Raw genomic sequence first — 10,874 nt, 5'->3', positions numbered from 1 at the left:
GAGCTTGACCAAACACTAGAATGGACAAAGTGAATACACAAACTACCTAAACAAAGATGGTACTTAGAGCCTTTCATATGACACATGAAAATGAAGAAGTGTTTTTTTTTAGATTTCATCTTTCCATAACTCTGAATCCTGAAAGATTAGCAAGTGATTACACTCACACATCCTACAATCCCTTTTGTCATACAAGAGGCACATATGCACAGTATCATATGTCCATATATTATCAACACAGCATCGACATTTAAGCAGTAGATGCATTTCACATGAAAGAAGCTCTAAACATCATGTGGACTGTCCCAATAAGAAGCAATCATTAAAATGTGGGCTGGGGATTAGCTCAGTGGTTTCGCCGCCTGCTGTGCAAGCGCAAGGAACCAAGTTCAAACCCCGGTACCAAAAAAAAAAAAAATTAAAATGCAAGTTTAGCAGTTTCAGTATTGATATCAATCAATATAGCTAAATTTTATACCCGTCATATATTTGTATAAGTCATCCATAGGGAAGAAGCAAAGGACAAAGATTGCTTTTTAAAAAAAGTTTTATGAGCCAACCTCAAAATGCCATGGTGTCAGCAGTGTTACTACTGTTTCTATGTTTATGATTAATTACTAGCAGAACAACTCCCAGAAGGAAAGCAATTGATCCAACAGTGATGTAAGCAATCCCCCAAAATGGATTTTTTCCTCCCATCCATGAAATAGTGCTCAAGATCATCCATTTTCTTCCATCAAAAGAAGGTACAGGGTAATTGTATGTGATATTCAAATAGTACCGTCCAGCTGGTAATGTTGGATGTAAATCATCTTTCCGCTCTATAAGACGATATAACTTTCGAAAAGTAGGCAATGCTGCAGTACGCATTCAAACAATACAATCCTCATTTATGAACCCATTATTATCCTCTTCAGAATCCACCATGTACACTGGTTTGAGCCAGTTTACTGGCTTTGTTGTTCCTTTAAACCGTTCTTCCAGGGCTCCTTCTCCAGGAGGATTTCTGAACTTCACGTGTTTGTCCGTCCACCAAGCAATACCTTTCCTTTTCAAATGAATAGGGCTAGGGGTAGGATCAGATTCATTAGCAACCAGATACAATTCTAATGTATCATTAAACATGCTGTTGGCAATAGCTCTGCAAGGAGCAATCGGTAGGTCTTCATTTCTTTGATAAGGCTCACATTCCTTACTGGGATTAAGTAAAGCACTGGAATCTCCATTTACCTATCATCTCGAGATTTCACATAACGACCATGATTTTGATAGAAATTAGACAGGCTATAATACATAAACACATTGCCCTCAAATGCCTTTTCCAGTGTGAAGTTAATGGTGCAAATGCACAGTGTCACATCCCGGGACAAACATTTATTGCAGGGACTAGAAGGCTCTGTTCCGGTATAATCAATCTTGATCTCGCGGATGTTGTTGGAGGTGACGAAGATGCCGATGCCGATGGGGATGAAGATGAAGCCGACGATGAAGAACGTGGGCAGCACGTTGCCGCCCGTGAGGATGGGCTGCCAGGCGGGCAGCCGCTGCTGCTTGAAGGCCGTGTTGTCCGGCCTCCGCGTCTTCGCGGCGCGCCCCCCCCCCCCACCCGCCGGCGCATACGGGGCCCGCCGTCCACCTCGTCCTTGGCGTTGCAGTTCATCGCCATCGGTCCCGGGGCGTGGCTCTACCAGCTCAGGCATCCCACACGGGGATCCCACCCCAGACTCCGAGGAGACTCGGGCAGGGGCCGCCGCCACCCTAATATTTAGCTCTTGAGTCACATAGAATAATGTATATTATTTTCTAAATAATGACATAGGAATCTGGCTTTTTTTCTGTAATGGATAACCAACAGACCCCAAAGCATGTATTGAATAGCTTATGTACACTCAATGAAAATACTACGTTAATCATAATCATAAACTAATTTGTCATATATATCTATTTTTGCAGTCTCTAAACTATATATTTCAATGTTGACTTTTTTATTCATTGTTTGAAGAGAAATGACATTTTCATCAAGTTTTATAAGGAGATGAAACTTTTCAAATCTTTGATACATATTAGTAAAGTCTTACAGTTTTCTTCACATAGGCTTTGTTCATTTCATATTATTTGCTTTTTTTAGATGTTTTGTAGATTTTGTTATCATTAATGGATTCTTTTTTCTACTGTATGTTTTAAATGATGTTTGTTGAGGAATAAAAATTCTTTTGACTTTTGTTTGCTGATATTTCAATGCACCGCCTTCTGAACACTTGTATTAATTCTAATAATCTGTCATAATATACTTGAGTTATGTACAAATTGTGTAGGTTTTTCTTCCACTCTAATGTTTATACTGTATTATTTGTTTCTCTTATTAAATTAGCAATTAACGCTTTATTGCAGCTTGAATACTAGTAATAGCATTAAGCATCCTTATCTTATTTGTGACTTTAGTGTGAATCCTTCTAAAACTTTATAATTAAGTATGATGCTTAAGTGTATTTCTGGTAGATATTCTTTATCAAGTTAAGAATGTTTTTTCTATTCATAGTTTGTGAAGTTTTTATAATGACTGGAATTAAAACTTTACCAAATGTTTTTTGTACATCTACTGAGATAAATACATGTATTTTCTACTTAACCTGTTAATGTAGTAGATTCCATGAATAGAATCTTAATATTAACTTTAAATTACAAAAGTAACATATGAAAACATTCACCTTATAAAAATGAGAGAAAGGCTGGGGATTTAGCTCAGTGGTGCTGCCACCTGCCTCAAAAGCACAAAGTCCCAAGTTCGATCCCCGGTACCAAAAAAAAAAAAAAAAAAAGAAAGAAAATAAAAATGAGAGAATTAGAGAGACGGGGAGATTGGAGAACCTTTACTCAAAGGACACAAAATTTCAGTTAGGAGGAAAGTTTAAAAATCTATGTATATCAGGCGGGGGATTTAGCTCGGTCATGCCACTGCCTGCCTCACAAGCACAAGGTCTGGAGTTAGATCCCTGGTACAAAAAAAAAACAAACAAAAACTATGTATATCATCATGACTAAAGATAACAATAATATGTTGCATATTTGAAAATTTCTAAGAGTATATTTTAAGTTTTCCCACCGCAAAAAGATGTATGAAGAAATGTATATGTTAGCCATTCCACAATGTTTGCATATCTCAAAACATGTTGTATGCTATAAATATATGAGAATTTTAAATACAAAAAACATGGTAATCATCTTTGACAAATACCTCTAGTTCTAGTGTTCACCCCTTAGTACCAGTAATGATTATTATAAGTTTTAGAATATATATTTAATAGAATATATATATTTTATGTGTATTATTGAACAGTATCAAATGCAAATTTTTATTCATTCAAAATGTGTTTTGGTAATCTATCTTTGTGTGTACATCTATGTATTTTTCATTCCTTTTCAAATGCTCCTATATATGTATCAAATTTCATTTACTCATTTCCCAATAGAAGTACATTTAGACTATTTCCATTTTTCATATCCTCAAATAATACTGAAATGAGTAACGTCATTGATCTTTTGTAGTTCATATGTACATGGGTGTTACTGTATTCTAGGATATCTTGTATTCATAAGAGTCTAAGAAGTTTCAAGTTTTTCTGAAGATTATGAATGGGCATTGAATGTGTATGCTATAATATTCCTTGTTTTCTAGATAGTTTGAAATACTTTTCAAATCATGAATAAATGTTCAGTTTTGAGTGAATGCTCTTGCAGGATCTACTAAAATGAACATGATTTTTCTTTTAGCAATTGTGGTAAATTATAATAATTCCCTGATCTTGAAGTAACTTTGTATTAATCTGATAATTCTAATTGATCATGTATATATTACTGAATTCAATTTGCTGATATTTTATGTAAAAAAAATTTCACCTATGATTATAAATGTAACTGAGCTGTAGTTTTCCTTTCTTGTACTCTCCTGGTTCAGATTTGTAGTAATAGGGCTTTGTAAGTTTTATCAAACATACTGGATATCTTTCCATGTTTTCTAAGTACTAGAATAGTGAATATAAAACAGGATATGTTCCTTGAAGTTTGGTGTTACTTGTCCCTTAGCAATTGTTTTTAATTGTATAATTTAAGTCCTCCAAACCCTCACGTTTTACAAAAATCTACTTGAAATGCCTGCATCTCCAATGTATACATTCACTCTGACTACAAATTATTAAAATTTTCTTATATAATTCTTATAGTATTAGGTGAGGCTATATATTCAAACCTCTAACAATTCAGGATTACACACTATCTTTGTAGACTCAGCATTTATTAATATAATTTCTCTTTCAATGCTTTCATTTTCAGTTACAGTCATACATCAAATAATGGTATTTTGGTCAGTGGTAGGCCACGTGTATGTTGGTAGTACCCTAAGGTTGTATCACCTAGTGACATTGTAGCTATTTTACATTGTGTAAATACACTCTATAATACTGTAACTATCATGCAATCACCTAACAATCTATTTCTCAGAACATAGCCACATTGTTCAGCAATGCATAACTATATATTAACACTGCCATACTGGTTTCCTTCGATTACCTACGATTAAAATTTTTAGCCCAATATTTGCAAGTTTTCTATGTTGCAGGTGTCTGATGTGGTAAATTCCCAACTGGATTTTTTTTCTTTTTTTGTACCAGGGATCAAACTCGGGACCTTGTGCTTGCCATGCAGGCACCAGAACCACTGAGCTAAATCCCCAGCCAACTGGATTGTTTTTAACCCAAACTGTCTTCTTAAAATTTATTAGTGAAATTAATCCATTTATATTTATTGTAAGTACTGATGTTTGGACTTCTCTCATTTTATCATCTCATTCTTCTAGTTTCTTTTGCTTCTCTTGTTCCCTTTTCTGCCATTTGTTGAACTGGATAGGTTTTCTTTGTTCTGTTCTCTCTCCCCCTTTTAATGGTCTGTAAATTATAATCCAGATTTGAGTCTTCAGTATTACCGTTAATGTTAAAAATTTAAGATCACAAGATTCGGAACATATATTAACATGAAAATTTGTAGTTTATTTGCATTGTACAATCCTTTAACACATTTCAGAACTTTTTCTGATTTTCCATTTTCACCCTTGTTAAACTGGAAGTATGAATTCTTTACTCATCATCTTAAGGATTAAACAATTTTATGTGAAGCATCAGCCTTTATTTAAAAAGATAACTTCAATTCCTTCGTTCCATTTCTTCTTCATTCAACCAATTAACTTTTGGTCCAACGCACACAATCAACTTTTATCTTCTTTGTCCTTCAAAGTCACCTCTTTCTTATCTCTTGCATCGTCATGGCCTTCATCTATCTTTCAATTTATTTGTCTCAGAACATCTTCTCATTTCCCCTCTTTGCATAAAAAAATTACATTTCTCCTTGGCCTATTTTGCTATAGATTTGATGAACATCATTTCCCTGTAACCCCATGCCTTTCTCCATTTATCCTTCAAAATGGCGGACTTCAGGCTTCACGATTAGCACCACGTGCGCCTGCGCCTCCCGCGGCCATTTCACCCAGCAGCCCAAGCTCCAGCGTCTGCTCAGCAAAGCGCCTGCGCACGAGCACCAGAGCGCGGCTGCTCCTCCCTCTAGTTGAGTACGCCTGAAACCGCACGTCCTCTTTCCTTCCCTCCCCCGCCGAGACTGCCCCGCCCTCACCCCTTTCCTGTGAGATTCTTCCGCCAAGTGGAAGGCCCATCTTCGGTCGACAGCCTACGCACTTGAAGAGTAATCCAATAGGCACTTAAGGCCCTGAGTCTCCCCATTGAGTATGAGCTATACGCCAGTGCAGTTTCCCTCCGGGCCCCAAAGTTGATAACCGATTTCGTGGGACTTTTTTGCATACCGTGAGGCAACTAATGGAAAGAATGGGCCTGTGGCGGAAGGATCTCTCGCTTACACTCTGCGTACTTTAACCTAATGGGGGTCGCCCGGGAGTCGAAAGGGGGAGGGGAAAGGGAGGAGGTAGCCAAGGAATTGTTTTTTCTCTCACCCCGCCCTTGCCAGGCCGGCCAATAATGATGAGGCGTTTCTCCACGAGCCTCGCCCAGCTCCCGTGATTCAGCCAATGAGCTGCGGAAGCGGCTCCGAGGGGGCCGGCTCGGGAGGGTGTGCGTGTCTTGTGAGAGCTCTTGAACCAAGTCAGAGCTAGAGTCGGCTGGGCGGCTGGGAACGGTGGCTGCCGCCGGTGACTCAGGGAGGCGGGAGGCGGGGTAAGAGCGCCGCGGCCTCGGCTGCGGGGATAAGAGTAAGAAAGGTGAAGGCGCCGACCCCGCGGCCCCGCCGCCTCCGCGCCTTGGTGTTGGCGGGGGCGAGGGGCTCCGGAGATTCGGCGGCCCGGGAGCGGGGTTCGGGGCGGGGCGGCGGGGCAAGTGCGGAATCGAGGGCTCGCCCACCCTCCCCGCGGGCCGCCCGGGGCGGGACCCAGCCTCCTGAGACAGGGCCTCCGTGTGGGAGGCGCCTTTTCTTTTCCCGGGCGAGGGGCGAACAGTTGAAAATCCACTTGAACCGAAAATCCACTTGAACCCTCCACTCCCTCTGCGCTGAGGTTTAAGATTTGAGGAAAGCGAAACTTGGTGGAGCGAGGGTCACGCGGGCCCGGGCCCGTGTTTGAGGTGGGGGAGGGAGCCGGGGGCGGGAGGTGCGGGCGCAGGCTCAGGGTGCGGCGTCGGCCGGGGTCTCGTCCTCGGCGCGGGCTAGGGGCTCCGCTGCCGTCGCCCCCCGCCAGCCGTCGTCTCTTCCTGGCCCCCTCCCACCGGCCGCCCCCATCGCGTTTTGTTTTTGTGCTCCTTGCAGGGAGGAGCCCTTCCTGCCGGCGTGGAAACCATGGTGCTCACGCTCGGAGAAAGTTGGCCGGTATTGGTGGGGAAGCGATTTCTCAGTCTGTCCGCAACCGACGGCGGCGACGACAGCTGGGACGTGGAGCGCGTCGCCCAGTGGCCCTGGCTGTCCGGGACCATTCGAGCCGTCTCCCACACCGATGTGACGAAGAAGGATCTGAAGGTAACCACCCGCTCCCCAGCCTCGGTTGCCGGACGTTTCGCAGTTACCTCGGTAACGCGACAGTGGCCCCTTCCCTCCCTTTTCTGAAAACGGCGACCAGAAAGTTGGCATCTGATCTGAAGGTGCCGAAAACTAGACCTTGAAAGTCTTTGAAATGGTTGTGTAGAGCCGAGGTGGGTTTGGCCTAGAGTTCTCGGCTGCCTGAGTTTAATAATGGGTCCCAGGTTGTTGAGACACGCTTCATTAATGCCAGCACTGTGCCCTGCTAGGACGGTCTGATTATTTCTTCGAAGAGAAGAGCATTGTTGTCGGTAGTGGCATGGGCAAGTGGGTGACACTTGGAGTCGTTAAGAATGGAGGGCTAGTGCTTGGAAGTGCTTTCAGATGGTTTTGGAGGTTCTTAATTTCTTCACCCAACTTTTTCTTTTAAACTTAAGAATTGTTAAAGATGAATGAGCGCAGAGGGAGGAGCTTAGCTCTGTTTGGGTATATGGTGGGTCAGGGCAGGCCGGCGTGGGTTCCCAGTTGTCTATGATGAGTCTGTGGGTGGGTGTGGAATGTGACCATATAAGGAGAGATGGGGTGGAGCCGCCCCATATATGGTGTGGAGGAACGGCTTCGAAGTGTTGCACTTGGGTGTTTGGGGGAGGGAGGGAAATGGAAACAAGTGCAGCCAGTGATTTTCAAAATCAGAATGACTCTCGGAACCCTTTCCAGTTAGATCTTTTGAAAGAGGAATGAAGTCTAATTGTTCTCTCTAATAGAAGTATTGGTGTCAAAAGATTGTCTGGGAGCAACCAGTGAGGAAGCCATTGTACCAACAGAGACTCCTTTGTGCAAAAATAACTGAAAAAAGTCCCTAACAAAGACTCCAAAGTGGCGATAATTTGAAGGAAGCTTGTCAGAACAGAAGCTGTTTTCCCGAGTAATGCCTGTGTTCAGGATCTTACTTGGTCACCATCTTTGCTTTTTCTTAAACTATGCTCAAATAAAGGATGCAAGTTTTAGTGTTGGCAGTTTAACATATGTTGGTTTCCAGAACACTGTTCATTTGAACACTTGCAGGGTGACAGTGGGGAAAGGGTATATGGCACCGCTTTGAAGCTTCCACCGTGTGCCTTCATGTTGAAAAGAAGGAATGAGCTCTAAACACTTAACCATCTTCCAAGCATCATGGCATCACTTAATAGCTGAGAGCTTATCTAATCCAGTGTTTGGGATAGGTACTGTTACTGCCTCCTTCCCATTTTTAGGTGTGAAAGTACTGTGCCTTAAAAAGATTAAGTATCTTGTCTGGGGTCACATACCTGGGAATTAGCATAGCCACTGTACACTGTGAGGTTTGGTTTTTCTCCCTCATTCCACTCCATTTTTCCTCCAGTCCACTCATCAGGTTTTCATGTTTATAGACACAGTGTATTTTGTACAGGGATCACCAACCTATTTGCTTTAAGCTGATAATTATTCTATCTAAAAATGGGTTTTGTGTGCCAGATTCTGGTTGTACTTTTTTTTGGTACTGGGGATCAAACTTGGGTCCTTGTGCTTGCGAGGCAGGTGGTGGAACCACTGAGCTAAATCCCCAGCCCCATTCTTTATTTCATTTGCCAAGTAGCGCTTGAGCAGATGACAAGAAGCTATTTCCTTCCATTTCTTTCCCTGGCCATGATGGAGAACCTGTTGGATTAGGCAGGTGATTTGGGAGGTCTGTAACATGTATTCTTTTATATCTCCATATCCCTGTCACCCCAAAGGAGGTAGTGATACCTTCATTTTTCAGAATGAGCAAGTAGTTTTAGGACTATTCTGATTGGTTACTAAGTGATGGAGGGAGAATTTCAATCTGGGTTTACCTGTGTATCTTCTCCACTCCACTAAGTGCCTAACTTGGAGACAACTGGGACTTCAAGAACAATTTTGGCCTTGTTGGGTTTTTACCTTACCTATAGACTTCATAACACATCTCTTATGTGAGGTGCAAATCTCTTTTCTAATCAGGATTTATCACTACATTCCTTTGTTGAGTAGTAGATAAACTAATTGGCTTCAGTTTAGGGAGCATGTTATATTGAACAAAAACGGACAAATTGTGCTGGGTGAAATGCAGGCAGAAAAACTTAAGACCATGCTTACATCTGGGCTTAGTTAAGGTCATTGAGGTTTTTAGGGGGCTGAGATTGGAGGCTGAGATGAGTATGAATAATAAAACTCAGGTGGTATGCAACTATTCTAGTATTCTTACAAATACTACAAGTATCTAGACTAGCTTGCTTAGTTGAGAATGCTGTTAAGAAAGTCAGGGCTTGTTAACTTTGTTTCACCTAGGAAAATGCTTTGTAACAAAAGACTTTGTATCACTTAGATTAAAAAGTCAATAGCTCTAGTTGATTGCAGTGAAGTTAAGTTGAAGACATTGTAACTGTGGGTAAATGATCAAATGGTTCTTATGTGTCAAGTATCTTATTTAATCCTCACAAAGTATCCTATTAAGACTCACTTCTTAGTATCGGAAACTGAGGTTTAAAGAAGTTACATGAAGGTGCCCAAGTTTGTTTCCAGGGCTTAAATACTGGGCTTTAATATTCAGGGAGAATGAGGTTAGAGTACTTTATTCTGATAGCTTTTGTATCTCTAATACTGAGAACATTGCTTGGCACATACTGTGCACTGAAATGTTTGAATGAGTGAATAAATGAAGTAATCCTAAAATCATTTTAGAAATGTGCATATGGAGCAGAGGCATTTTCTACATCTAGAATATCAACAGATAATTAAATGTGATTAAATACCTCTTCAATCTTAACTCTAATCCTACTCTTTACTAGTGTGTGAAGCAACTTCCTTCCTAACTGGCTTCATTCACTTAATTAGGGATGCTGGGAATGCCCTCCTTCCCCAATTTGCCTAAGTAGGTCTTTATCTTCCTTTTAACCTTACCTTTCTGTTGAGTCTTCTGCTCTTCTTAGTCCATTTGAGTGTATGTACCAAGTAAGTAGTTTTTGCCGTCTGTGTGTACTATTTCCTATTGCTGTCAGAGGTTGGGTGCCTTGACCAATTCTAGTCTTGGAGAGTAGTGAAATTAGTGGTACTGTATTCTGCATTGTAGAGCTAGGTATACAGTTGATGTGTAATTTAAAATTTCTTAACTAAAATACCATCCTATTCTATGTTTTCCTACTTTAAAACTTAACATTTTCTTTGGCATTCTAGGATTGGGAAGTTTGGAGATTAGCTTAATTAATTATAATCAGGTATCCGGAAGAGATTTTCTGTTGGAGAAAAATTAGCTTGAAATAATTAATTTGAAATAGCCAACATTTGGTCCAGATAGTTGATAAGGTACACATTTACAAAATGCTGTGTTAAAAAAATAACAAACTTGAAATTTTAGAAGCAGGAAGTTGTAATCAGTTGCCTCTTCTTGGCCTTTAGTGTCAGACAGCATAAATAACATCTCTTTGTAGGTCCAGGGAGCATGGCAGAAAGGATACAATGACACTAGTTGTATGTATAAACTTGCATAAGCATGGTCAAGTCACTTTAGTTTTAAAAATATCTTTTTATTGAAGTTTCTACAGAATACTTGGGAGGGGGGTGCTCTTAAATACAGAATCTCAGACCTGAAGGCGCATGGCTGTGTGGGTGTGTCCAGTGCTGTGGGTGTAACCTAGGGTGCACCTGATAGCCACTGCACCTCGAAGCTACGTGCCCTGCCCTAGAAAGACCTGCGTGGTCTCCATAGGGAACCCTTGAAAGAGTGCTGACAAAAGCTTACAACTTTTAGATTACATTATATACATCTTTAGAGAGTCATATTTTCAAACCAAAGTCCATGTGAATATTTGATCACC

General features: G+C 41.0%; 1 protein-coding gene and 1 pseudogene across 3 annotated transcripts in view; one reads left to right on the top strand and one right to left on the bottom strand.

Annotated features, from left to right (window-relative positions):
• Window positions 1-410: 410 nt before the first annotated feature.
• On the bottom strand, window positions 411-1,672 carry LOC101723915 (cell cycle control protein 50A pseudogene; annotated as a pseudogene).
• A 4,435-nt stretch (window positions 1,673-6,107) lies between these two features.
• Window positions 6,108-10,874, top strand: part of Kdm3a (lysine demethylase 3A) — a 45,243-nt gene continuing 40,476 nt past the window's right edge. Inside the window, exons 1-2 of one of the 3 annotated variants that reach the window (XM_021258197.2) lie at window positions 6,108-6,233; window positions 6,817-7,023. In XM_021258197.2, coding sequence (XP_021113856.1) covers window positions 6,847-7,023 — 177 coding nt within the window. In that variant the 5' untranslated portion in view covers window positions 6,108-6,233; window positions 6,817-6,846. Of the gene's footprint in view, window positions 6,234-6,500; window positions 6,636-6,722; window positions 7,024-10,874 lie in introns of those variants that run through there. The other 2 variants (XM_004844576.3, XM_087204265.1) reach the window with 2 other exon arrangements.

This window comes from Heterocephalus glaber, unplaced genomic scaffold (genome assembly GCF_053883595.1).
Source record: "Heterocephalus glaber isolate CG9 unplaced genomic scaffold, H.glaber_assembly_v1.0 deba00000470, whole genome shotgun sequence".
In the NCBI taxonomy this organism is placed as follows: Eukaryota; Metazoa; Chordata; class Mammalia; order Rodentia; family Bathyergidae; genus Heterocephalus; species Heterocephalus glaber.
Note: the sequence above shows the minus strand (reverse complement) of the source record. Positions and strands in the feature narration are given on the sequence as shown.